This window comes from Drosophila navojoa, chromosome 3 (genome assembly GCF_054131105.1).
Source record: "Drosophila navojoa isolate 15081-1374.11 chromosome 3, UAZ_NAV_1.0, whole genome shotgun sequence".
In the NCBI taxonomy this organism is placed as follows: Eukaryota; Metazoa; Arthropoda; class Insecta; order Diptera; family Drosophilidae; genus Drosophila; species Drosophila navojoa.
In genome coordinates, this window is record NC_142891.1 from 424,439 (window position 1) to 451,095 (window position 26,657).

The following is a 26,657-nucleotide window of genomic DNA, read 5'->3' on the forward strand; positions in this document are numbered from 1 at the left end:
AATATTGACCCTCCCCAATTGTCTTTGTAGATGCTTTGGCCAACAAATGCCGCCTCGACGCGCGTAAAGCCACAGAACGGGTTAAGCGCAAGCTATCCGGCATGATGCACCAGACTCAGAATCAGAAACAGTCCAAAATGTTAAGTAAGTCGGCAGTTGATCAAAGGCGGTGTTGGGTTTCACGCACATCCAAAGCATACACAGGGCTCTATAAGAGTACAAAACATAGCATATATTTCAGTGTCTGAAGAGGAGTTCCTCAGTACACATATATATACACACACACACACACACACACACACAGACTCTAAGAAAAAGGCATAGCATACATTTGAGCGTCATTCTATTGCAGGAGTGGAAAAGTTTTACACATATACACACACACACACACACACTCTGTTGACCTTTCACATTTGAATACATATTTACATATATCAATATTCATATGCTAGTCGCCTCTTTAAAACAGACCCCGATAACCCCTTGTGGACCAAAAACGTTTTTGAAATTTGTAGTAACCAGATATACCTGAGCAGGTGTTCTGCGTATTTGTTGTTGGCTAAATGCATAAAATATACATTTTTGAATCCATATTCGCGCAACATTCATAGCTGTGTGTAATTGAATTTATTGAATAAAAGTTTTTGCTAAAAACTCACAGATCCGTTCGAGTAGTTATTAAAGAAGGCCATTCTAAATTGAGAAGAGAAAATTTCACTTATTTTAATGATATTTATGGTCCGTAATGCAAGACGGTCTCATTCGGAATAAATTTCCATGTACCTAGTCACATCCATATATTTATATATATTTGATTAGTAGAAATCTCCACAAGTCATTTAGAATCGCCTCAAACTCTTCGGGTATCCGAAGATTTTCTATTATCCCATCCTTCCGTTTAGCTTTACATAGGTTTAGCTAGTCAAAAGCCCCACGAGAACTATGTGATTCAGATCTTCAGATCAGGTCGTGTAAGTTCAACCAAAATTGTTGTTGTTGTTGTGATTATTACGTGACCTTTTTAAGTTTTGGCACAGCTTGATTTAGTTATTTATTTAGTTATTTTCTTTGGTAATTATTTTGATTGTTATTATTGTTGTTGTTGTTATTGTTGTTTTGGCTGGCCACATTTAAATGCTTAGTTTCTGTAGCGCTCATTAACTCAGTTGTAAGCGAAAAGTTTTCGCCTTGTTATTGACAATCTGCTAATGAACTTTTTCCAATACTTTGCAGCAGCCAATCAGCTAATCGTGGCAGCAGCGCCAGCGCCCCTGATGACGCCCACCGGCAGCTACAACGGCAACAGTCCCAGTCCCAACGGCTCCTTCGTGCCGGAGATCAAGGCCGAGCAGCTGCTCTACGAGATGGACAGCACACGCAGCTGCCCCTCGGCGGCCAGTTCGTACAACAACTACAGCTACTTTCCCGCCTCGCCCAGCTCCCGCTGCAGCACAGCGGACAGCTTTGCCCCTGGCCAGCAGCAGCAGCAGCAGCAACAGCAGCAGCAGGATCAGTTGCTGCAGCTGTTGAACCAGCAGCAGGACAACTTGAATGTCACAATCAGCGTGAACAACAACGCCAGCAACTGGAACACGACAACGCTGTTCAACGGCGGCAGCATAACGCCCACCAACCTGAACAATGGCTACAACAGCAACACCAATAACAACAACAACAACAATAATAATGTCTTTAGTGCCACAAGTCCAGCAGCATATCAAACAAATTTCATGACTGCGCCACAGGCAGTCAAGGCTCCTCAGCTGCTGGTCCAACCGCCTCCTCCAGCTCCTACTCCTGCGCAGCCTCAGCAGCAACCGGACGAGAATCCCTCCCTAAGCGATTTAATCATGAGCAGCACACTAATGGACTACACGACGATAGAGCAAATGGATCCAAACGACATCATGATGGATCTGCAGGCGACGCTCTGCAATCTGGAGATGGCCAGTCAGGCCAACAATCAGAATCCAGCCAACAATGCATATAATGTCTAGACGTATATGTACATGTATACAGATAGAGAGACATATATGTGTTGTATATTGATATTTGGCTACTTCTATAGATAGTTAGCACACACATAGTTGCTGTTGTTTTGCGAATCTCATTTTATATTCGAATTGTTGTTCTACCATGCTAATAGTAATAATGATACAAATGAAAGACCATAAATTTAAGATAGTACAATAAATTCCACATGTGTACACTCATTTGGGGAATGTATGTATGTATAAATAGAATACTTTATGGGTAATTTGCTTAGCGACAAAAATAGGGCTGACTGACGGCGGTGCTCTTCTCGCTTCGCATGCCGGCAAAGAAGCGCTTGATGTCGTCCTCGGTGACCACTTTTTTGTTAGCTGCAAAGGACTGGAGGAACTCCTTCAGCTTGTCGCCCATGCGATTGTACTCGGTGATCACATCGATTTGCTTCGTGCGATCGATGGAGGCCAGCGCACGGATGCCCTGCTCGTAGCTGGAGTTCTCCTCAATCCGCTTCATGCCGCGCTTCTCGTAGTTCTCCACGGAGTCCTCGGCATCCAGCAGAAACTCCACAGACTGCTCCTTGTACAGCTCCAAGCACTTGTCGCAACGGCAAAGCGCCTTGCGCCAGTCGTTGGCCCAGAAGGCGGCGCCTGTTCAAGCAAACGATATTACGTTAGTATGAGTTTAGAGCTCAGCTCAGGAAACGGGGCCAGAACACTCCATAAACCATTTCTAAATACAACTATTATATTTTAATTTATAAATTGAGTCGCTTAACATGAATGTGGAGTACTTTTCGGAGGGGCTGGAGTGCCTGATGTACTGCGGCCGGAAACTATCGCCGGAGCAGCGCATCCTGATTGAGAACTCCCTCATCGTGCTGCTGCAGGAGAACCGCTTCTCGGGCATGTACTTCTGGGGACGTATTACGGCCATTAAGAATGACTACTACATTGCCTTCGGCTACACAACTGACTGTCTGAAGGATCGCAAGTACTTCTATAGCGTCGATCAGTACCAATGGCAATTGTTGCCTTTTGTGCAGAGCCCGAAGATCTTTCAGGCCACGGTCCTCGCACCCGATCCCTTTATTGGGGATCCGAGTTTGCAGACCTACGTTAAGCTGGTACGTTGATCGAGATACAGAGATGCGGTGACACAGCTCATCCCTTATTTCAATCAATTTAGGATCCTATATTTAATATAGTGGCCAATCAAGTGATTAGCATCAGCAACCCAGAGGTAATCAAGCTGAAGGAGGAAGAACGTCTGGCTGCTATAGTATTCATCATTAGCGAGGAGAGCGCCATTTGCCCGCGCGGAGCCCTCTATAAGATGGTCGATGGTCGCGTCATACCCAATCAGATGTTTCGCGGTCTGAACGACTTGCAAATCGAAAATCTCTCCTACTACCAGCTGTATCGACTGCCGCGTAACGACCTCAAGACGAATTTGTCGAAGCGCAGCGATTACAATTATGCCATCGACTTTCTGGACACCATCGACGGCGTGATTCCGCTGAACCAGGCCTTCACCTTGAACATGCAGCGCAACGAGCGCATCGCAATCATCAAGTCCTGCGTCTGGTTGGGCATGACCTTCTTCCACAAGCTGAACTCACGCAAGCACGGCTTTGTCTACCTGGGCGACGGTCGCAAAAACTTTGATTTGCTCTTTATGTATTGAAATGTGTTAATAATATATATATTTCGTGTTGCTGGCAGATATGGTCTAGAAACGCTTGCTTGGCGACTCACCTTTGTGTTCCTTTGAGGACTTAGGACGGCGGCATGCGTCGTCGCTCAGCTTGAGGCGTTTCTCGGCCGGCTGCTCCGACTGCTGCTCAGACTGTTGCTCGTTCTTGGTCGGCTGGCTGTCCACCACGTTTACCTCCTCTATTTCGGACTCCTTGGCCGCAGCTGCTGGCTGCAAGGCAAGGGCGCTGTAGTCCCGTAGAAACTCGTGACGCTCCATGCAACAGTCACAAATCATTTCACTGCAGGCGTTGGACAGTTTATCCGATCCTTCTGGCGCCTGCATATGCTGCAAATGGAACCAGTCCTCGCAGATGACGCACTGCAGCATTGTTTCTTCGGTCGTGCGCTCTGGGTCGGGATAGGGTCGCTTGCACTTGCAGTACACGCCCTGGAAATTGTGATTATACAGATTATTTTCATTTTTCGGCTGCATTGCTTCCAGCTGAGGATTCAGAGCACAACGCTTCTCCAGCGTTGGACAGTCGCAGCGGAAGTTACGCCGGGTATAGAGTTCGATCAGCTCATGGTTCTCATGGCATTTATAGGAGCAGGCCAGGCATACGCCAGCGCTTTTCTTTGGATCGTCGCGTGCCTCCGGGCAACAGGTGAGACAAGAGTAGAGTGCCTGGCGCTGTATGGCGCCTTTGGCATAAGTGCACTCCTTTTCATCGGATCCACCAAGCACCGCGGCGTACTCCTCTTCCAATTCTTTCTCTTCTTCAAGTACATCGAGCATTGTTATGGTCGATTGCTCTAGTGGATTCGCTTCATCCACGTCAGCACCGTTAACTGATGCACTGTTTGCTGCGCTCATTTTTACAGAGGCAATATGCAGCTAATTTTATTATACTTCTTAAAGGACAACGCTCTTGTTTGGCGCAAAAAAAAACTGCAAAGTAGTAGTTCGAAACCAGACATGAATTTTATCAGCTGTGGTTCATTTGAGCGCTTTTATCGGATTTTGTTCGCATACAGTGGTAGTTGTAGCAATATTGTATTTGTATAAGGGGCACAAATTTAATTTTGTTCACATTACTTAAAATATATCATTCCACAATATAAAATATTGTTTCTCTGTGCATATTTGAATATCTTTGAACTAGTAATGCTCCCTAATTAAATGCGTATTTGCAACACTAACATCGCTGAACATAATTATCGCCACTGTTATTTGGTCAGTGCTATCGCCAGAAATACGATGAATTATCGATAGTAGCAGTGTTGCTAAGTGTGGCAGTGTTTCGCATCTTATACAACACTCGCGCATTGCATTTTCTGTGGAACGACTGATTTTGTTTTATAAACAACATTTTTTATTTGTATTGGATTTGCTTGTAAATAAAGTACAAAATGAATGCCCCACCCACATTTGAATCGTTTCTGCTCTACGAAGGCGAGAAAAAGTAAGTAGCCTGCTTAAAAACTATTGCGATTCGCATTTGACGATGTATTTGCAGAATTATCAAGGAACTGGACACGAAGGTGACAAATGCCGCAATTTTCACCATAAACAAGGAGGATCACACGCTAGGCAACATGATTCGCAAGTATGCCAAGCCGCTCATAATTATGTGCAGTCATTAATAATTATGCTCAACAGCCAACTGTTGAAGGATCCAAACGTGCTCTTTGCCGGCTATAAGGTGCCCCATCCGCTTGAGCACAAGTTCGTTATTCGGATACAGACGACGGCGGATTATTCACCACAGGAGGCATTCATGAATGCCATAACGGACCTGCTTGCAGAATTGTCGCTCTTCGAGGAGAGATTTAAAGTGAGTATGCGAGGGCTGTCTGAACACTTATCGGGTTTCAAAATAAAAGTGAACTCTTTGTTAAATGTAGATTATTTAAATGTTGTTTATCCGAAATTTGTTCAGACTTAACGTGATTTTCATGTATTTATTTATCTATTGCTTGTTGCTTGCAGGATGCCATCAAGGAGAAGAAAGAAGGCGGCGACTAGTTTTAGTTTACTCATTTATTATTACAAAACACTTGCGATACAATAGAAGTAAATTTTCACTATTTGTATAAATAAATAAGCATTAAAAACAGATTCAAAATATTAAATTTCCTATACACAAAACAAGTAAACACAATCAAATTTTAATTAGAATTTTTCGTGCAAAACATGAAAACAGCATCCGAAGAGGTATAAAATGTTGTAAATAGGCTTTAAGGTTCGCGGATTATAAGATTATAAAAATACGTTTGCGTGTGTTTCAACAACCAACAAAATTAACTTAGTTTAGCTTAGTGTTCTAATAGGTCTCATCGTCGGCGCACTCGCTCGTATCATGTCCAAAAACTGAAAGAAAATTGAATGCATTTAAATATACATATGTCTATGTCGAGATGGGGATCGATCGCTTACCTTCACAGGAGTCGCAGTATTTGCGTGGAGCTGGCAGCTTTCGCTCCTTCTTCTCGTTGTTGTTGGCCTCGGCAGGAGGCGGCGAGTAGTCGCGCTCATCGCCAGCTTGGAGCGGACAGTCCTCCGTTTCGTGCTTATCAAACTCATCACAGATATCACAGAACAAACGCGGAGCGGGCTTTCGTTTGCTCAACATCTCGAAGGCGTGGGGTCTACGGAGAGGGAATCATCAGAAAACACATATAGAATCTATCGAATAGTATGCCTCACTTGGTAAAGTCTATGGGCAGAGTCTCCAGCGTCTGCACCTTGGCCTTCAACGCATCGTTCTTCTGCTGCATATCAGCTATGATTGAGTTCAGGAAGTTGATTTTGGCCAGGCTGGTTTCTGTATCCAGCTGCGGGTGTTATTGAAGAGGAGAGTGAAAGAGTGAATCGGAAAGATTAGAAGACACCCAAAGACTTACCTCAGCACCTGGGTTGCTGGAGCTGGTGGTGGATCCATTGGCTTGAGCACGCATTGCCATGATTTCGCGTGCCTCCTCAAGCTCCAGAGAGTGCAATTTCCGCGTCAGCTGTTGGCACTCCAGGTGCGTCTGCTGCTCTGATTCCTTAGCTTGGTGCAGGGCCAGTTCCAGCTCCTTGATGCGCTTCTCCAGGTGCTGCAGCTTTGCAGACTTTTCCTTCGAGGCCTCATCCATTTCATCAATTACCTTCTGGTATTCCAAGAGTTGGGCGTCCAATTCGTTGCCTTTCTGCAGCAGCTGTTCCTTCTGCAGCAGCACCTGCTGCTGCTCTGCGCTGATCTCCTGCATTTGCTGCAGTTGCTCGTTCAATTTCGACTCTTTCGCCTGGAGCTGCTTCTCGCTCTGCTGGAGTTGCTGCAGTTGCTCTTGAAGTGCCTTAAATTGGCTTTGGCTGCTCTCTAGCTGCTGTTGCGTCTCGGCAAGCTGGGCCTGACTCTGCTTCAGTGCCTCCTCTAGTTCCCCGTTGGCCTGTTGCCGCTGACGCAGTTCTTCAGCGGCTTCAATGGCTGTGCCCTGTAAGCTCTGCTCGCTCTTTTGCAGCTCGATCAGCTTGGTTTCCAGTTCCTTGTTGTTGCTCTGTTGGGCTTCCAGCTGGCTGTGCGTGTCCTGTAGCTCCTGCTTCATGCCCTGCAGCTTCTCGATCAGCCGCTCTGCATTCATGTCCGACTCCATCTCGAAGAGCTCGAAGATGTGCGCCGTCTCGCTCTTCTCCGCTTGGAGCACCTCCAGCACAGTGGAGAGCTCTGCATTGGTCGCCGATATATTGGCATTGGCCACCTGTATGGCCTCCACCAGGGTCTTCAGATCCGCTATCTTCTGGGCGTCTTCGCTGGCCAGCTGCTCTTTGTGTCTGAGCTCAGTGTTGGTTATCTCCAACCTCTCTTGCAGCTCCTTGAGAGCCACTTCGTTGGCTGCCTGGGTTCCGCTTAGCTGCTCCTGCAGCTGCTTCAATTGCTGGTCTCGTTGCTCAAGCTCAGCTCTGAGTTGCTGTCTGACTGCTGCTTCGTTGGTCTGGGACTCGCTCATGGTCGCCCGGCTCAGTTGGAGCTCCCGCTCCAGTTGTAGGCACTTCTCACTGCTTTCATCCTTCTGCAAGCTTAGTTTCTTATGTGCCTCGTTCAGCTGCTCCGCAAGCTGCTTTAACTTGGAGTTCAGTTCACTACTCTCAGCCCGCTCGTTGTTCAATTCCTGCTGCAGCTTCTCCTGCTGCTGCTCCAGCTGCTCGCACTTGCCTGTTGCCGCTTCCAGCTTGCGCTGGCCGTCGCTTAGCTCCAACGCCAGCTTGGCACCCAGCTCCGCCTCGGTCTTGAGCTTGCCCTGCAGCTGGGCTGTCTGCTCCGTGCTGCTGGCGAGCTCCTTGGTGAGCAGCTCTACCTGTCCACAGAGCGCATCGAGGCGCTGCTGACTCGCTTGCAATTGGCGCTCGAGTGCGCCACGCTCCTCGCTGCTCTTTGTGCTGAGCTGCTCGTTGGTTTGCTGTTGCTCCAGCAGCTGTTGCGAGAGCTTCAACAACTCCGCGTTTGAGTCCGTCGAGCTGCTGCGCAGACTGTTGAGCTGCTGCTGCAACGTTTCTTGCTGCTGCTGCAGCGACTGGCAGCGCGCCTCAAGCTGCTCTCGCTGCCTGCCGGCATCGCCCAGAGCGAGATCCTTTTGTATGACTAGCTGCGCGTGCTCCACCAGTTGCGCCTGCCGCTGCTCCGACTCGGACTTGCTCTTCTCTAGACTCTGATGCAGCTCTTTGAGCTCCCGTTCCAGCCTCGCGTTCGTTTGCTGCAGCAGCTCGTTGTCGCTCGCCAGCTCCAAGCGCTGAGTGCTGCTGACGCTCTCCAGCGCTGCATAGCTCTGCTGCTTGCCTTGTAGCTCTCCATGGAGCTGCTTCAGGGTCTCTTGCAGCTGCGTGGTGCTCGTGCGTGCATCCATTAGCTCCGACTGCACCTTCTCCTGCTGCTGCTGCTGGCTCTCACATTTGGCTAGCAGAGCTGCATTTTGGCGCTTAAAGTCGCTTATTTCCAGCTCAGCGCTGGCTCTCAGCTGCGTCTCAGTTTGGATGCTCTGCATTTGGGCTGTTGCAAGTTCTTCCTTCGTCTTTGCCAGTGCTGCCTGCAGCGTCTGCTCTTGCTGCTTCGCCGTCTCCAGCTCCGCAAGACGAGCACTTAAGGCGGCCTGAGCTTCACTCTCTTTGGCGTGCAGCTGAGCGAGCTCTGCCTGAAGCTTGACCAGTTGTTGAGCACCCTGCTCTCCGCTCTTTGTGGCCTCCAGCTGCAGTTGCTCCAATTGGGTTTGCGTTGCTTTCAGAGTGGCTTCCAAGTCGGCTGCCCTGCCACTAGCCTGACCCAACTCTGCAGCGTGCTTCTGCTGCAGCTCCTCTTGGCTCTTGACTAGCTGTGCATACAGCTGGGTTTGCTCCATCAGCTGCTGCTGCAGCTGCTCCAGTTGGCTTTGCTTGGCATTCAGTGCGGCTTCCAAGTCTGCTGCTCTCTCACTCGCTTGACTCTGCTCTGCAGCTCTTTCCCGCTTGAGCTGCTCCTGGCTCTCCACCAGCTGCGCATGTATCTTGGTTTGCTCCTCCAGCTGCTGTTGCAGTTGTTTCAGCTGCAAGTCCTTCGCAGCGGCCTCTGCTCTGCTCGCCTTCGCTAGCTCCGATTCCTGTTGCAGCTGCTGTTCTAGCGCTGCCTTCGCCTCCTTTAGCTGCGCATTCTCCTTCTGCTGCTTCTGTAGCACAGCGTTGCTGTCGCCACTCGCTCGCAGTTGCTCCTGCAAGCCGTTCAGCTGCTGCTGCAGTTCCAGCTTCTCTTTGGCCAGGGCTGCATTCGCCGCCTGCAGCTCTTCCAGCAGCGTTTTGCTGTCCACGTTTTGCGTCTGCTGCTCCGTCAGCATCTCATCCAGCGCACTGCTGTCTGCCTTCTGCACGTTCAGTTGTGTACTGATTTCGTCTAGCTGCTGGTTTAGCTCCTTGATCTGCTCGTCTCTCATGCGAATCTCCGTTTGCAGAATCTCGAGCTCATCGGTAACGTGCGCTCGCTCGCTCTCCAGCGTGTCGGAGGAGCTTTTGATTTCGTGCAGCTCCTTGGTGAGCTGCCTCACTTGCTCCGCCTTCTCGGCTAGCCTCTGCTCGAAGATCTCTTTGGCCTGTTGCGCCTGCTTTTCGTTCTCTTCCTTGAGCAGCGCCAGTTCGCGGCGCAGATTCTCGATGCCGCACTCAGACAGTGAGAACTTCTCCAGACTCTCATCCTTGGCCATCAGCTCTGTCTGCAGGGTCTCGTTCTGCCTCTGCAGATAGTTGATATTCTCGAGCAAACGTTGCTGCTCCTCCAGGGATTCGCTGTGCCGAGCCTCGTTCAGCTTCTCCTGTTGGCTTAGCTTCTCCTGCAGCTCTGCAATCAGCGACTGGGCATTGGCCAAGGCAGCGCTCTCCTCCACGGGAGGTGTGCTCTGTAAACTGGGCGTGGCTGTGGATAGGCAAAAAGTGTTTAGCAGGAGAGAGCAGAATAGCAATTTGCTATAGATTTCGTATACCTGAAACTAGTTTTGTGATTTTCTTCTCCAAATCCTGTATCTTTTCCTTATACACCTGAGATTGAGCCTGCGTCGAGGGAAAATCGAATTAATAAATTGGACTAACATTTTGTGCTAATTTAGATGTGCATTGACTGAATTTTAAAACAATGTCTCTGGACTTGGAGGTGATACCCTGAATCCACAATAGTGCCGATATTTCAATCACTCCACGCTCCTATCATACAGGCATAGTAATCTATTAAATAAGTTCAGGGCTGGCTTCGAATCTTAAAACTGATTGTTAAGCTCTCTCAATATAATTAATCAATCATAAATCTGTAATCCGTGATTTTGGAAATAAATATTTTTTGTTTATTAAGCATTCTACATGAACTTTTCTTAAAAAATATAAAATAATTATGCAAATATTTAACTACAGTCCAACATTCTTAAAAATTTACTTCAAAACTTTGTGAATAAATACAAATAGGTAATTTAGAAGGAATGAGCTAAATAAGCCCAATAAACCCATAAAAGTTAAATTGTAATTCCTTTTCAAGAAATTACGGCTTTTTATCAACGGTAGCATTTGTATATGATTGATCGAATTCGTTTTATTGTTTTAGTATTTTTATTGAAGCTCAATGAGCAGCATATGCTCAAACTTATAGCGAAAGCTTATTGATAATGTTTTGTTATTGTTATTTTATTATTTAGCTGCTCAGAGCGAGCACAAAAGCTTAACAGTTTACCATTGATATGTCTGGTCATAGCTTTTAGGCGCTTGGCTCAATATGAAAATGGGAAAGTGAAAAGTCTGGAGAGCCAAAAACCCTCAAAGCTAAAAATATACTCTATTACAGAGCCTTACTATGAGCCATATACTCATGTACTTGTATACTGTAGCAAGAGCTATGCTAGATGTAAGAGTCAAATCGAAAACGAACTGCCAATAATCTTGCTGAACGAAGCATTACAAACTCCTTACTTATAAGCCTTCTCATACGCCTAGGCAATGAGCAATCCTTATACATTACATACATATGTCTGTAATTCAATTACATCGCCTTACTTCGCGCTTCTCATACGGTTAAGCTATGCGCTCGCTAAACTCATATTTACACTTTTCAGTTAATGCACATCCCTAAATGTTCGTAAAGCTCTTACATTCATTTCATCGCCACAGAATTGTGCCTCATCTATGGTGAATTGCAATTCCTCCGATTTCTTACGTTCGTCGCTCAATTGCGACTCCAATTGTGAAATCCGTAACTTGAGCTGCGACCGAAGAGAAGGAGATCGAGTAACAACAGAAAAAAACGAATTAGAAACGAATTTCCAAAAAAGAAATAAAACAAGTGTTTAAGCAAAATGCTTTGCAATAATATTTGTATATCGTATATTTGATATCGTAATGTATTTTAAGTATGTTATTTCGTAAAAATGTTTTCTTTTTATATCGTAGATCGTACAACTAGACAAACAGCAAGAAAATTCGCTTTCATAAAATCCATTTTATACAGGTTTTTCCAATTTCCATTTTTCAAGTATATATATATGTATTATATATGCATATCTTTTATCTTCAGTAAAATATATAGAAACCATGAAGAAAATATGAAATTCAATTGGGCTTTGTGGCTCATGTTTTAGTTTTTTTGTTTCTCATCTTTGTGATAGAAGATATCGTAAATATTTTTTGGTTCTTGCAGCTTAAAACGCTGTGCAGCCTTCTCCTATATAAACTTCAATAGCATCCCGTTTGTTTTCACTTGATGCGCAACGGTGTCAGCACACTGTGCAGTATACAGTGCCTCTCGTGCTTGCCCGACCAGCCACGGAACTCGCGCCTCAGATCGGCCAGTCGAATGCTATGTCGAGCTATCAGACGCCTCCAGCGCTCCGCCTCGATCAGCAGTTGCTATAAAAATTGAACAGTGGTGCATAAAAGTCGTTGAACAATTGAGAATTTTGATAGATCGATTTGTTTGATTTTTGCTTGTCTTTTGGTTTTGCGTTAAAAAGAGCAACAAGGTATTAGAACTGTGGTTGGTTGCTTGGATTGGGTGATGATATGTTTTGGGTTTTGCTTTGCCAATTTCTAAAATACAACTCAAAGTGCGCACGACATTTATAACAAGTATATATAGCATATGTGATGAGCATAGAGAATATAGATATAAGAACGTAACTTCAATTTTATTCAAGTAAACAAAGTATAGACAAACAGATAAACAGTTGCAAATCAAAGCATATAACAAGAGAAAAGAGAGACCCCAAATCAGATATAATTCTATCCTCAGCCAAGCTGTCTCAGCTATGCATACGAATTGTGCTAAATTTAATTGCAAATATTTAAATAGTTTCAAAATGTTCCAAATGTGTGTTAATTGAAGAGTCTTTCAAATTGCTATTCACTATGAAACTAACTACTTTCGTAAATGTATTGAGCAGGTGTGATAATGTATACCAAGTTGATGAGTAAAAAATATTTGTTAGGTGTGAAAATGTAAAGGAAATTTTGAAAGTCTTTAAATTACGAGTATATGTTTATTATTAAATAATTTAAGCATATGAACGCTTACTGCCTAATTGTTTAATAAAGCTCGTTTCTTTCTTTCAATCGATATAAATTTGTATAAATGAGATTGTTAAACTAACACCATGAATGAGATTAGCTGATAATACTTTTGTTATTTTTGATATGGCAAATGATGTGTGTTGGTTTTTGTTTATAAAAACCAATTTTTAGTTCAGCCAACGAAAATACTGATATTTTTTTTTAAATCTAGTAGAAATTGAGGAATTCCTAAGCCAATTTTGAATTTAAATAAAGCTCATGTCTAAGTAGCCCAAATGTTGTAAGAGTTTATTAACACCAGGGCAATCATTAATGGGAGCTTGCCGAAAATGCTAATAGATTTCAAATTGTTATGCTCGTTAGCGCCTTGTTAAGATTATGAACCCGCATGAACCTTGGCCGAGTAAGAAACAACGTGGAAAATTTCAGGCCCGACTTAATCTTTGTACTTTTTCAGTGTGAGTGGAAAATGGGAGAATTTTAATTGAACAACATAGTTAACGTGCGCAAATTAAGTGTGTGTAAAAATTGACAAACCACAAGAGAATGCGAGAGAAGAGAGCAACAAAAGGTAAACACAAACAAAAACAATAAAGGACAATGAAAAATGGTTAACACAAACACAAGAAAACCAACCAAGTGAAGAAAAACGAATGCTTAAACATTTCAGCACAAGTGAATGTGGGTGTGTGTGTGGGGGGCGAGTGGGCGTGTATAGGTGATTATACTCTTCATTTTTTGTTGTTTGGTTTTTGGAATTGCAACTGCTAAAAAATTTAAAAAAGATTGTAAACACACTCAGAGCTGAGCTGAATAAACATCGAGTGCTTTTCTTTTGGCGGACTTTAGCCAACTGGAAATAGTTTCTTTTTATCGCAAAACCAAACTTTCTTTGGTTTATCGGAACGCGATTTCTGTTGCTGCTGTTGCTGTACTTGTTGTTGTTGCAGCGGCTGTCTGGCTGTTGTTGTTGTTGTTGCTGTTGCTGCCGTTGTTGGACTTATTGTGATGCGACTGCTGCTGTGGCTCGTCGGCCGCAACCGAAATGGCCGACTGCGATCCGCATAGGGCAGCGGCATATACATTGTGTCGGTGAAGATAATTACCTCATTGATGTTCTTTTGCATTTGCAGCGCCTGATTCTGTGCATCCTCCCGGTCCAGATCACGCTCCACCATCAGCTGCTCCACATGGTGTTGCTTCTCGCGCAGCAGATCCTGCAAGTCACATAGAGACACAGAGAGAGAGAGAGAAAGAGAGGGGGAGAGAGAATGTATGTGTGTGAGTATGAATGTGTGTACATGTGTGTGTGTGTGTGTGTGTGTGGCATAATAAGCGCATGAGTAACAAGTAGAGAATATCATAGTGTGTACATAAGTGTATGTGTGTGTGTGTAGTAAACACATACATTAGTTAAAAGTGGAACGAAATAAATGCACAAAAGTATTCAATACATATATGTGTATATATGTATATATATCTAGACGTATAAAACTGCAAGACTATGTAAGCAATATTAAATTTTAGATAAATACTATGAAATTTAAGTTAAATATATACAAAATAATTTCATTACAATTATTATTATTAATATATTATATAAAAGAAAAGAATTCAGAAAGCTAAAACTAAATTAAAAACATTTAAATATTTTAGAATCATATACATATACATATATAATTATGTTAATGTAAAGAAATAAATAAATAGAAATAAATACAAATTAAATATGTATATCAAATTTAGAAGAAATATTTTTACATACATCATATGACATATATTATTTACATAGACAAATTATTTAAAAATATTTATAAATCCTTGAATACATATATTTTATTATATATTTTTCTTAAATTTTATAGTCTTGCAGTTTTATCGCGAGGCAAACGTACGATCGGAGGCCGCTGGTAACCCAAACATATAAATAATAAATAAAAGGCAAACAAATTTTTGTGCGCATGCGTAACATATCAAAACGAGAAATACAATAGAAGGAGTATATAATATAGATGTGTATATATATCATATATATGTAGAGTGACACACACAGTGATGCGTGCACCTAAAATAGATATTGGTATCGAACATTTTGTTTATTATGCAACAGGTGTACGAGTAGAAAATAATAAAGAGAAAATCGAAAGGTAACACAGCAAAACACAGAGATACATATAATAAGATAAGCCAAAAAGGGGTGCATGTAGAGTGGTTTATATTTTATAAATATTGTTTTGTACAGCGGTGTCGCTTTTAGTTGGCCAGGTTAGATCGAGTTTAGAGTTAGTGGCACGCTTAGGGGCTAAGTTAGCATAAGTTAGTAGTAGTAGTCAATGGACACACAGACACACGCTCAAGCGACTTTTACAGCGGGTACAGTGGCGTGCATGTTAACTAACAGCGCGCGCACATATAGAGGCTTTTGGTTTTTGATTTTGCATACCTGCATGGAAAACTGATTTTTCGGCGGCGTTACATTAGACCGAATGGGCGTGCTCGACTTGCGCTGCATGTGGAGGGGATTAAGAATTAGAGTTTATAACGCGTTAGTAAAAACGTTAACAGTCAACAGTTTACAGTCAACATTAACAGTATTAGGCATAAATATATAGATAACAGCATAACTGTGGCAGGTAACTGTGTCAAAAAGGGTAAACTAAGACTGTGTGTAACATGTGGCATGTGGCATATTGTTGCTGTTGCAGTTGCAGTTGCAGGGCCGTCTTATACCTGTGCATTCATGCGTATGCGCGACGTGTTCGTCGTGGCTATGCTGTTCATGGTGCCAATCGAGGTGAGAGATTCGCGCGAGCCGGCGCGCGAGAGACGCGACTTCTTCGACGATGGCGATAGCGAAACCTTGGCAATCGGCACAAAGATTCCAAACTTCGGTTTGCACTCAAAATATCTAAAATACACAGAGTGGACATTAGTTTACAGAGTCCCAAAGAGAACCTCATTTAATAAGCGAGCTGCTCACCTTATGCCGTCGACAGCGCCGTCGTTTTTGCCGCTGCCTTCGTCCAGCTCGACGCCACACCAGTTGCCAGGAGCAAACTGTGTCTCGCCCAGGTAGCGCAAGATGCCCGGACGACTGCCGAAGCCCGATGAGACAATCACACGGTCGCCCACTGTCAGACCATTCTCTGCAAAGGATGGCAGTTTAGCGAGATCTTTTCACACTGTGCCGTTGGCTTTACTTACTGCCCGTGCCCGGACTGCGCAGCATGGAGCTACGCAGACTGGCGGTTGGCGAAACTGTGCGCGAGCGGTCCGGCGATTGCTTCGACAGCGGCGAGGTGGGCGTCACTGCGCCCGACAGCGGATATGTGGTGAGACGTGTGAGGCGCGAGAAGATGCCGCGCTTCGGCTCGCACTGGAAGTAACGCTTGCCCGAGACACAGCCATCATTTTTGCCTGCAAGCCAGCAAAGAGCCATTGTAGAGAAGCCAGCCTTTAGAGCGAGTGCCAACTGTCGACCAACTTACCGTTCGGTTCATCGAGCACAATGCCTGCCCAGTCGCCGGGCGCAAAGTGTGTCTCGCCTATGTAGGCTATCTGGCCGGGCCGCAATCCGCCCACCCACACACGTTGGCCAATTATGAACTGCTCTGTGTTGGCTGTCAGCACGGTGCTGTTGTGATCTGTGAATGGACGAGCATCATATGTTATGCAATGTATACATCATCGATCCTAAAATGATTTGGCTGTATTCTTATTGAAATTATATGAATTATTTCATATGAGTACACATTACTATATAGTATATAGATTATTGTTCTCTGTCTCTGTGTTCATTTATTATACTATACGAGGTGGGCTCGAAAAAGTTTCTTGAAAACGGGATATCTGATATATATTACTTATATTAAGATGAATTACTTTACTCCTTGAACACACTTTCTTTTGTGATGATACATTTGGCTGATGTTCTCAACATATTATTGCATATATTTCACTTAATTATCATCAATCCCTAATATTTATATTAACCTTGAAAAGTAATATATCAGTGCAATCGTACTTTCAGATCACATCTCGTTTTACGACTTTTATACTCTTATCATATAGATCTTAAATGTTTTGGCAGCTGTTGTTGTTTTCATATTATATTATAATGCATATATATTTCATTCAGATCATCAATCTCGATTGTGCGCGCTGAATGTTTCGGGTCGCGTTTCAGTCACAATTTACACGCCATAAAAACCTCTTTATAAGTGGCTTTTCTTATACACACTACATAGACTGGCATATGATGTCATATGCAAATTGCTCAGCTGCAATTTGCATATGTCGCTTGCAGTCAATGAAAACCATTTGAAGCTGTCATATAAAGCACAACAAAAAATGACTTCAACACGATCCCCCGCATAAGCAAGGCCCGCTTAGAACGGATATTGGTTATTATATATGTATTATATAAAATTCTAATCCAAATGCACTTAATAGATCTTCTCTAGACTAGAACCGAAATGACTTCATAGACCCGCAAGAGACAACGCCTTCAAATTGGGGCTTTAATTTAATAAATTACTTGTTGATTTTTGATAAATGGCTTTTATTCGCTGGAAAATTACCCAAACAACAAAGGCAGCAAAATAATACAAATATAAATAAATGCATGCGAGCTATGTCATAACTTTCGCATTGTTCGGCTGCTCCACTCATTTATTATAAGGCTGCAAGCACATCGCCCACATGCCCCCATCTTGTTTTCTTCTTTGTTTTGGCTTTTTAATGATAATTTTGTGAATTTTTCATCATTAGGTTTTCAAATTTTTGCCGCTGTGCTACGCAAGAGGTGTTCGTTTGGCTGCCTGCATAAAGGTGTCAAGTTTGAGTTGCTTCAAAATAAGATATAAATAAATACGCGGCTATGCATATGCATTAGCTAATTGTGGGGCTCCGGCTAACCAAACAGTCACTCCGCTACATTTATGAGTGAGCAAAACAAAATTATTGTACATTATGATTTTTCACAGATTACAGTAGAGCGGACCTCTGGGAAAAAACCTGAATCGGAATCGGAATCTGAATCTGATAGAGAAGAAAGTAAAGGCTAAAGGCAATTTCGAAAATTGATTCGAGTTAGTTGAAAGCAGCATCGTATAGTCTGTTAAGAAAGATATTGCGAAAACCCAGAAAGCTCTATTTAATACACTGTGTAATGGCTATACGAGTTAGCAACATTAACTGTTTTATATAAAGCCAAGCTGCAGGCTAATAAAGACAAAATCAACCAAATAATTGCTCGAATTTAAGCTCATCATATGAGGAAATATTCAATCTAATCGTCCATTTGTATATCGCTGATTGTGATCAGAATCCCATCTCCTACATAAAAAATATATATACATATGTTTGTAGTCAAATATTCACGTCAGTTGTGGAACACCTTGAAGCTTAGCATGTTACATAAAACCAGATAAATATTATCTAATATTTAAATTATGTCATAGCCAATGAGCTAATGAGGCAACAGCTGTCGACAGCTTGGCCTTGCGCATCTGTACAGTGAACACCCACTGCGATTGTCAGCAGCCGTCCAAGTACTGTTAGTGGCACATTAACTCCCGTTAATTTGACAATTTCTGTGGGTCTGCAACCAAGACTGCATACAGACAGAGCCAGCAGAGATCGTGGTAAAGTACGTTTAAGGTGCGAGCAACTGGCATAGATTCATATATAAAACATAAACCACCTGCGCAAATATCTAACTGACATATGGAGTAATGTGTGTATGTGTGTGTGTGTGTGTGTGTGTGTGTGTGTGTGTGTGTGTGTATTTTAGCAAGCGAACACGTTCTATAATTTTCATACAAAATAAATATGTATATCTATTCAGATACATATACAAAATGTGGAGATTAGTTCGTGAGCTGCTCTTTGGCTTACCTGAGCTACGTCGTCGACCTGTGGCCTCTAGATAATAATCGTCTATGGTTAAGCCGAAACAAAAACAAAAATGAAACAAAAACGTAAACGTAAACAAAGCACAGTTACAGATAAAGACAGCAGCATCCAGCACACGGCATGCAGGTGCTCGATGGCAAGAGCAACGGACTTACAAGATGGGCGACGTCCATTGTCGGAGAGCGTGGGGGTGCGGGACTTGAACGAGCTGCGTTCCCAATCGGATGTGGGTGAGAGAGAGGAGCGCGTAAAGCGCTTAACAGTCTCTTGATAGAGATCTGCGAACGTGTTACACATACATATATAAAAGTTTGCAATTTACACAGCTGTTGCATGCGATTTACATGAATGTTAAATGTTAAATTTTAATTGAAATTGAAATTTAGATTTGGATTTGGAATTGGGCAGAGTTTCGTATGCTCTTTGGGTGTAGCACTCGAGTGGAGTACAGTGAAGCTCTGTTAGTTAATAATTAGCGAATTCGTGTTAATCATATACAACGGCACCCAAAGTGTTGGGCCTTGCAGATTGTTATAATGTGAAAGTTAAAGTTGTCTGCGGCTCTTGTTGTTTAATCAGTGATTAGCCCCAAGCAAAGCGAAAGAACTTTCCAGGTGAGTCGAGCAGGCAGGTATTAACAATCAATTCGGTGAGCGAACTAAACTTGTGCTGTTTTTCTGGGTTTTAGAAAGGTGCAGCTGCCAACGAAAGAGACTTTCCAAGATCTTTATATAGTTCGAAAGAAACTGTCATAGAACTCTGCAATCGAATCGTAGTCAAAGATTCCAAACTTTGTGGCTAATCATAAAGTGAACTCTTACATTCTCTGCAGCTGAGCTCAGTTGCGTGAGACTTTCGAAATCAATTGTCATAAATTTCCATGAGTCAAAATGAAAAAGCATATATCAATTAAATTGTCGACAGTTTGGTAACGTTTGCTTGTAACAAATTGCAGCAGACTGAAGAGAAAGAAGAAGAGGAGGAGGAGGAGGACGAGGAGGAGAAAAAATTAGTTGCAAACAGAAAGCAAATTTAAACATTTTATGTTTAGTTGTTGCTTTTTGTGATTTGCACGATTTCGGTTTCCGCTTAATTTACAGCATGACGTATACGCCGTGTAGTTAATTGTGTTTTTGTCAGCGTAAATTGGCATTTTTTGCCATCATCTTCGTCTTTCGCTGTGCACAATGTGCGCATGTATCAGAAAGATGCGCGAAAGGCAGGCCTACGGAATGAGCTACTGTGCAGCTGGCACGGCAACTCGAGCTGAGCCCGAACGGTAGCCAAGCATGACATGGCCATAAAACGCACAAGAGGCAAACAGCTTCAAGGTTCAATTGTTGCTCAAAAGCTACAACAAATAACAGCTCTCTTCCTCCCTCCTCGCTCCTCCCCATTTGGCGACGTCCAGCCGGCCAGTCAAGACAATTTGTTATTATTTGCTATTATATTTCGTGACGCTTGCAATTTTTATTTTTTAATTATAACAACAAGTATCTGTATCTGCTTTGATGTATCTGTATCTATGTCTGTATCTACAATACGTCTCCCTTTTATTTTCCGATTTTTTCTTTGCCAAGGCAACTTTCACTGTGTTCAAATGGGCGAAACTAACTGTTTTACAATTGGCTTGACGCCAGTTTCTGTCTTTTCTGCTGTTCTACAATGGAAATTGAAAAAAAAAAAAAAATATATATATATATATATATATACACATACATATATATATGTACATTTAGTTTAGTGTGCAGCTTCAAGGCTTATTTGTCGCTTAGTAATACGCCATTCGCTGGAACCTTCGCTAACTGCAGCTCCACTGCATATGAATATGAGTTGTTGTTGATTTTTAGCATTTAACTGTTAACTATTAAACGTGAGCGAGCGCTAAACATACAGCTGTGTGTGTGTGCGCGTGTGTGTGTTGACAATTTCCTTGCAGTTGACATTCAGTGTCTACACTAATGAACTCATGTATCTGACAGTTACGCCGAATGAATCACCATCAAAGCAGCCGCTGCTGCTGCCGCCGCTGCTGCTGCCGCCGTTGCTGCTGCCGCCGCTGCTACTGTTGCTGCTGCAGCAAACGAGTGAGTGTGGCGCCTCGGGTCTACGGCCGCGTCTACAACGAATCGCTGGCCCAATGTTGTTTTGGTCAAAATAGAATAAACAGACGAGCCTAGCTGACTGCATAATACTCGCTCACATCTTTAAATCTATAGCGGAGATTGTCTAGCTTCAAATATTGATAACTTTTAGTTAATAGCTGCAATAGCTGATGGTACCACAGGCTTACTCAAAAACCATTAGCTTCATTTTGGTAACTTTGATTTCCAGCACAGTCAATATACTCTCCTATGCACCACTGTGAACGAGCATTTGAAAAATCGCCGACCCACTTAGCGCACGACTCGGCCCAAATGGATGGACGCGTCCATTTATGGCTGCGCATCGCTACGGATCGGGCGTGCGCGCTCGCATGTTCGATCGATAAATCACCGCAGAACATGTCGCTGGCTCATTATCTATTGAAATGATTAAACAACATTTAATTAAGCTAAACTGAGCGGAGTGCAAATGCAAGTGCATGTCGCTGCAAGCTGAGGCCGTTGCGTGTAGGTCGCAGCTAACTCGAATCGATCACAGCTACAGATAGAGCTACAAATAGCTTTGTGTCCAGCTCAAGTGGGTGCTGTTAGTGGGGCTACGGTCGTTGAACGATTTACGTCCCACACTGATTAGCCGCTACGTATGTACACGCCACAATCACTCGGGCTGGTCACACTGGTCACGACTTACATGACTTTTGGCAGCGCTTACATGCAAATCTCTTTTCAGCAGCAAATGCCGACAACTGTTGCTGCTGTTGCCGACAACTGTTGCTGCTGATAACTGTTGCTCCAACCAACGCATTCCAAAACAGCAGCTAAACGCCGTTGCATGCCTTGGGCAATAGCAGGTACAGTGAAGCTTTCACACATTGCCAAAGCGCAAACAACTTTGAGTTTATCTTTGATTTGACTTTATTTTTAAGATAGACGCAGCTCCGAAAACTCTAATTTAATCACATTTTTCTATAAGGCTATACTAATCTATGTATGGAGTTCTTCTTAGCTCTTAGTTAGTCCTCACTTTATTGCCTGCAAAATACAACAATCTTTTATTGCCATTAATTTTATTTGCGTGCATATGAGCCGAGTAAAAAAAAAATAGAAAAAAAAGAATTAATTGCATTTAATTTTCTATGATAATATTCGCTGATGTTTTCAACGCCAGCTTTTTTTGTATTTTGATTGTATTTTCAATAGAATAGAATATTTAAATAAACGCCCTGGCGCGATCGCCTGAGAATTTCACCAAATGGAAAACTGGTTTCGTGTCAAGTTTTTGCTTTTGTTGTTGTTGTTGTTGTTATTTTTGGTATTTAGATGTGGCGCAGTTGCTGTTGTTGGCTGGAATCTTGCTGATTTTTCAGGTTTTCGCTAGCGGCCAGGCCACTTTGGAAGGCGTTTTTCGTAAAATGTCAATACAATAAATTTTGTTATTATTATTATTAGCAACAACAACAAGGGATGCCAAAAAATGTGAACGAGGCAGCTGGCTTAAATAAAAAATTAATTGAGATACCGGTAGAAGCGCCTCAACAAGCGCCCCATGGATATTTCTAGCGTATTTCTATGCCCTCTCATACGGGGTAATCGAGTATATAGGGTTAGGTGCAAAATTTAGTTGATTATTTAGATTCCCCGAAAATGAGAGGCTTACCAAGTTTTGCATATTGCTATGGGACCTACTCTCTATACGCTGCCTAAGGTTTTCAGCAACTGAAACTCCATTAAATGGTGCTTAATTTTGATCAAATTTAGTTTCTTATACTTTGGGCGAGTATGAGGCAGTCAGTGCAGTCGATTGCAGCATTTTAACGTGTTTTTCGTCAGTCGCGTAATTCACATTACAATTTAATTTGTATAATTTTATACGCATATACTTAGAACGTGTTTAGCATTTCAAATGCGGGAAAGACCTCAGCTGAGAAGGGCAATCGAACAGCAACAGCAACAGCAAAAACCCCAACCAAACTAACTATATATAAGCAATTGTACGGGCACATTTGATTAATGAAAATGAAGTTGCTATTCCTAACAGGCCATTCTATGGGGACATAAGCGATTAAAATTGTAGTTAACTTTATAGTTAATTCAAGTGCCTGAAAGCCGTTTCGCGCGGTGTCAGGGGACGGGCTTTGTTTGCCGCCAATTGACAATTGTAGATCGGAAACAGTTGCTGCATACTTAAGCAAGCAATTGGTCGGCCATTTCGATAGATCAGCTCACAAATTGGGGTCAAGTTGCATGGGTGAAAGTGTGGGAAAAGATGGGATAAAAAAGATACTTATGTATATATGTTTGCAAGACAGGAAATTCTTAGCTGCAATTTCTTATGTCATAAATTAATTTTGTATTATTCGTAATGATTATATTATTGTGTCAATTAAGTTATAGATTAGAGCCGCCAATTTTGGCTTCCAGTTTATGGATTTATTTATGCATGTCTGCCACGATATGTGTTAATTGAACGGCATTAATATGTTGATGAAGCACAGCCAAGTGTAAAAATAAATGCGTAAAATGATAATAAAATGTATTTGTAATTAAAAATATATTTACCTGTGTACGCTGAATTGATCGAACTCAAATTGTCATCGCTTTCACGACTCATGCTGTATGTGTCTAAAAATAAAACCGAATAGCATATAACGGAAGCAAAGAAAAGAAAAGAAAAATATCAGGCAAATGAGCATAAGAAAACAACAATATAAATAATAAACAATAAATATACACATATATAGGGTTTGCCTGAAGAGCGCATGCTGAGCCATCAAGAATAAGAGAAGGCAAATTAAATTATAATTTAAGCTACTTACGAGCCACAATTGGGGGCAGTGCCAAAGGGCGATGGATAGAAGAGATCCCATAATTCAGAAAATTACATATATATATTCATATATTCATTTGATATTCAGGCCAAAGCAACGGGCCAGCTAATTGGCCAAGAAAGCAAACGGCAAGCGGCAAACGGCCAACGGCGGCACAACAACAAAAAGCGCAAATGTGCAAATAGCAATTAGTAGCCGGTAAAATTACCGACTCGAACTCGAACTCGATATATATGCATATATATATAGATGTATTGTGTATTTTGTGACGTGGGCTGGGGCAAGCGCAGTTAACAAATTGCACAGTTAAGCGAGTTATATAAATGTTCGATAAGCAGCGTCGAACAGGTGAACGTAGCCGAGCTAAAAATATAAATATGCATACGACACATTCGAATGTCGAATCGAAAATACTTAAGGTTTGACCAGATATTAATACGTAACTTAAAGGTGATTCGACTGCCAGCAAGACATACCCAAACTAAGTCGGCTGTGTCCAGCGATAGCCAATCGAAGATAGTCAAACTAAGTCCATTCAAAATATCTTCAAAATAACTAATATGTATGTCGAGTTAAAGCAGTTTGCGGGCTAGTAAGAGACACTAAAATAGCTAAAGGATACCCAAACGACAAACAAAGAAAGACAATTTAGAGATACTAAATCTCATTTGACAGGTGGGTAATAAACTTAACTATATTTAACTCTGGAAATGTATTCCATGCAGTTAAAGAGTGTGATATACGTGTTGAAGATACTTAAGGCGACAGCAAACGTTCATCAAAGATACTTGAGCATCTGATAGATACTCAAGCTTAGGTGCACATCAGCAATAGTCAGTAAAAGATACTTTTGTATCTTAAGCTGCTTAACAATACGATTAAATATCTTTAAAGTATCTTCAAGTTTGTCATCAGCTAACGCCTATCAGTCAAAGATATTCAGATATACTAAATATTCTCATAGACATTTAAATCTTGTATATCTTAGAGATATTTAAATGTAGTCGACAGACGATACACTCGAATACATTTAAGATACATTTAAGAATACATTTAAGATACTCTTTATAGGCTCAGTTAAAGATGCTCTTATGGCAATAAGCTACTTCAGCTTAGCTCTCAGCATAGGCTAGCTAGTCAAAGGTACTTAAATTCAACCGTCAGTCGATACATTTAAATATCTTAGAGATACGCAAAAATAGTCGTAAATAAAATACCCAAAAGACACTTAAAGTTTGTCGACAGTCAAGCACAGATACTTAACTATCTGTCAGATAAACAGATACATGTCACCCGAACGCGCTGCACACGCGTGGCATCTTTGAGCATAAATCTGTGCGGTGATCCATCAACTTTTCGAAGGCTCTAACCAAAACCCGTTCCGACAAACGACTCTAGCAACCATCTTAATGACCTATTAAAACGTCAATGCGAAATCAACTAAATCGACAAATTTGCGAATCAGCCAAAACGTTCTCCGGCTTCTGACGTTCACCGGCGTGCTTTGCGGCCTGCTTCGTTACGGCTATCGAAAAAGTGCGCACTCGAAAAGTGCCGGTAAATTGCAAATATTTGTAGACTGTACACACAATTAACCTGAACTCTTATATAGGGTATACTGAAGCAACAAATTATTTTCGCTTGTGTGTGTGTAAAGAGTTGATGTAACTGCGAACAAATAAAGACAGATTGACTTAAGCGAAAACCGATTACGGAAAATAGTTTTTAAATGCTGTAAAAAGCAAATTGCGGCAGCTCGTTTACAATGGGGAAAAACAACAGTTGTCCATAATCAATGAAGGTACAGAAAGTTCAGATTTATGATAAGCTGAACACATTTTAATAAATCCTATTGAGTGGGTATCTTCTAGTCGCGCAATGCCCCAACACTGCATTCCTCATAATTTGTTTGCTGAATAATTAACAACAAAATGCGGCACGACGACGGCTCGCAGAGTAAACAAACGGGCGAAGCAGTCGCTGAATATAGAATTGAAGATGTCTGGATTTTGGTGATTTGTCGTTGTTGTTGCTGCTGCTGTCTGCTTAACTGATCGAACATGAACAATAGATATAGATATATGTATATATTTCCACGTTTGTATACAGCTCAATAGATGGGCAACTGTTGCCGCGTGTCTCCCTCCAGATTGAGATCGAAAAAACGACTTAATTACGCCTTGTGCTTTATGCCAAACAATATTTATGAAAAGAGCCTTCATATATGGCCAAATACAATTAAGAGCTGAAGTAATTTGCTTCTTTTGGCCAGTAGCCATAAATAATAGCAAAATATATATAATTACGAATTTAATGACTTTTCATTTTTCGGTTTTTGTCTTTTTACTCGAAGTTTTGATACAAATTATGCAACCCACACGCATCGGGAGCCGTTTTTTGTGGGGCGTGGCATACAGGCTAATTGAATTAATCGAAATGGCGTGCAGACAAATCGATCGGATTATATCGGGTGAATATTGGAGCTGAAACTGAACTATGAGCCATGAACTAAATACGCGAAGACATTGCAAAACAAATTGATACAGTGGCTGGGAGAGACACGTAGGATCAATAATCGTACAATATACATAAGCTCTATGTTAAGATAGAGCCAGTCAAACTAATCTCCAGAGAATAAGAAGCATCCATGTTTCCTTCATGGCAAACATTGAAGAAACATTCACATCTAAGATGAAGAAACAAGGCATGTAGCCGACGCTCTGTAGATCTTATTAAAACTGACCATGATGGGTTGGTGTTGGGTTTGTATGGCAACAGAGGCTAAACTATAAAATATAACAGACTTTAATGCACGAAAACAAAATTGACGAGGCAATGAAGCTAATCAAATGAAGAAGAGCTGAAGAGAACATATTATTATTTTTTATAATAATAAAAGGGTAATGGGTAATATTGTTGCATAACTATGTTGCTAGAGAATTATATTAAGTAAACTCTGTAAACTCACTGTAACTACTGATTGAATAATATTTGCATGGGAGTTGCCTGGGCAGCACTTAGCACCATGTTAAATGGAACTTTGAAGTGCTGCGTTTGATAACTGCGAAAAACAAAAGCT

The 26,657-nt window shown here is 42.1% G+C and overlaps 5 protein-coding genes and 1 long non-coding RNA gene across 20 annotated transcripts in view; 4 read left to right on the forward strand and 2 right to left on the reverse strand.

Annotated features, from left to right (window-relative positions):
* Positions 1-36: 36 nt before the first annotated feature.
* Positions 37-2,213, forward strand: LOC149091588 (uncharacterized). Of its 2 annotated transcripts, none has more exons than XM_089256893.1 (2): positions 37-155; positions 1,245-2,213. In XM_089256893.1, the coding sequence occupies exons 1-2, from the start codon at positions 102-104 to the stop codon at positions 1,995-1,997; spliced, it is 807 nt and encodes a 268-aa protein (XP_089113019.1). In that variant the 5' UTR covers positions 37-101; the 3' UTR covers positions 1,998-2,213. The 2 variants fall into 2 exon arrangements, with proteins under 2 accessions (XP_089113019.1, XP_089113018.1); XM_089256892.1 differs by having other exon boundaries at positions 37-144; positions 1,234-2,213.
* On the reverse strand, positions 2,092-4,745 carry LOC108649688 (putative E3 ubiquitin-protein ligase UBR7). Its single transcript, XM_018098692.3, has 2 exons — positions 3,747-4,745; positions 2,092-2,639 (listed from the first exon to the last, which is right to left on the reverse strand). Exons 1-2 carry the CDS (start codon positions 4,558-4,560, stop codon positions 2,263-2,265), a joined length of 1,191 nt encoding a protein of 396 aa, XP_017954181.1. The 5' UTR covers positions 4,561-4,745; the 3' UTR covers positions 2,092-2,262.
* On the forward strand, positions 2,682-4,152 carry Rsph9 (Radial spoke head protein 9). Its single transcript, XM_018098696.3, has 2 exons — positions 2,682-3,115; positions 3,178-4,152. The coding sequence occupies exons 1-2, from the start codon at positions 2,768-2,770 to the stop codon at positions 3,673-3,675; spliced, it is 846 nt and encodes a 281-aa protein (XP_017954185.1). The 5' UTR covers positions 2,682-2,767; the 3' UTR covers positions 3,676-4,152.
* Positions 4,746-4,962: 217 nt separating the features above from the next.
* Polr2J (DNA-directed RNA polymerase II subunit RPB11) lies at positions 4,963-5,819 on the forward strand. The gene is made up of 4 exons (XM_018098700.3): positions 4,963-5,149; positions 5,204-5,293; positions 5,347-5,521; positions 5,677-5,819. Exons 1-4 carry the CDS (start codon positions 5,097-5,099, stop codon positions 5,710-5,712), a joined length of 354 nt encoding a protein of 117 aa, XP_017954189.1. The 5' UTR covers positions 4,963-5,096; the 3' UTR covers positions 5,713-5,819.
* Positions 5,710-26,657, reverse strand: part of CLIP-190 (Cytoplasmic linker protein 190) — a 30,306-nt gene continuing 9,358 nt past the window's right edge. For 3 of the 14 annotated variants that reach the window (XM_089256951.1, XM_089256950.1, XM_089256956.1), the window contains 15 exons: positions 23,310-23,372; positions 18,801-18,923; positions 18,628-18,669; positions 16,218-16,373; positions 15,934-16,146; positions 15,710-15,875; positions 15,460-15,637; positions 15,173-15,235; positions 13,836-13,946; positions 11,316-11,426; positions 10,167-10,233; positions 6,591-10,099; positions 6,394-6,521; positions 6,124-6,335; positions 5,710-6,057 (listed from right to left, as the gene is read on the reverse strand). In XM_089256951.1, coding sequence (XP_089113077.1) covers positions 6,011-6,057; positions 6,124-6,335; positions 6,394-6,521; positions 6,591-10,099; positions 10,167-10,233; positions 11,316-11,426; positions 13,836-13,946; positions 15,173-15,235; positions 15,460-15,637; positions 15,710-15,875; positions 15,934-16,146; positions 16,218-16,373; positions 18,628-18,669; positions 18,801-18,923; positions 23,310-23,372 — 5,189 coding nt within the window. In that variant the 3' untranslated portion in view covers positions 5,710-6,010. Of the gene's footprint in view, positions 6,058-6,123; positions 6,336-6,393; positions 6,522-6,590; positions 10,100-10,166; positions 10,234-11,315; positions 11,427-11,509; positions 12,070-13,835; positions 13,947-15,172; positions 15,236-15,459; positions 15,638-15,709; positions 15,876-15,933; positions 16,147-16,217; positions 16,374-18,627; positions 18,670-18,800; positions 18,924-23,309; positions 23,373-26,657 lie in introns of those variants that run through there. The other 11 variants (XM_089256952.1, XM_089256957.1, XM_089256953.1 and 8 more) reach the window with 8 other exon arrangements.
* LOC149091589 (uncharacterized) lies at positions 14,953-15,229 on the forward strand. The gene is made up of 2 exons (XR_016196358.1): positions 14,953-15,112; positions 15,148-15,229. It is a non-coding gene; the product is annotated as an uncharacterized LOC149091589 (long non-coding RNA).

What these genes read in the sequence shown, in the direction of transcription:
- Rsph9 (XM_018098696.3), top strand. Translation starts at nt 2,768, where the DNA reads ATGAATGTGGAGTACTTTTCGGAGGGGCTGGAGTGCCTGATGTACTGC. An exon ending in TGCAGACCTACGTTAAGCTG is followed by an intron (nt 3,116 to 3,177) that starts GTACGTTGATCG and finishes CAATCAATTTAG; the next exon opens with GATCCTATATTTAATATAGT.
- Polr2J (XM_018098700.3), top strand. Translation starts at nt 5,097, where the DNA reads ATGAATGCCCCACCCACATTTGAATCGTTTCTGCTCTACGAAGGCGAG. An exon ending in CTAGGCAACATGATTCGCAA is followed by an intron (nt 5,294 to 5,346) that starts GTATGCCAAGCC and finishes TATGCTCAACAG; the next exon opens with CCAACTGTTGAAGGATCCAA. An exon ending in TCTTCGAGGAGAGATTTAAA is followed by an intron (nt 5,522 to 5,676) that starts GTGAGTATGCGA and finishes TGTTGCTTGCAG; the next exon opens with GATGCCATCAAGGAGAAGAA.
- LOC108649688 (XM_018098692.3), bottom strand. Translation starts at nt 4,560, where the DNA reads ATGAGCGCAGCAAACAGTGCATCAGTTAACGGTGCTGACGTGGATGAA. An exon ending in GTCCTCAAAGGAACACAAAG is followed by an intron (nt 2,640 to 3,746) that starts GTGAGTCGCCAA and finishes TTGCTTGAACAG; the next exon opens with GCGCCGCCTTCTGGGCCAAC.
- LOC149091588 (XM_089256893.1), top strand. Translation starts at nt 102, where the DNA reads ATGATGCACCAGACTCAGAATCAGAAACAGTCCAAAATGTTAAGTAAG. An exon ending in AAATGTTAAGTAAGTCGGCA is followed by an intron (nt 156 to 1,244) that starts GTTGATCAAAGG and finishes GCAGCCAATCAG; the next exon opens with CTAATCGTGGCAGCAGCGCC.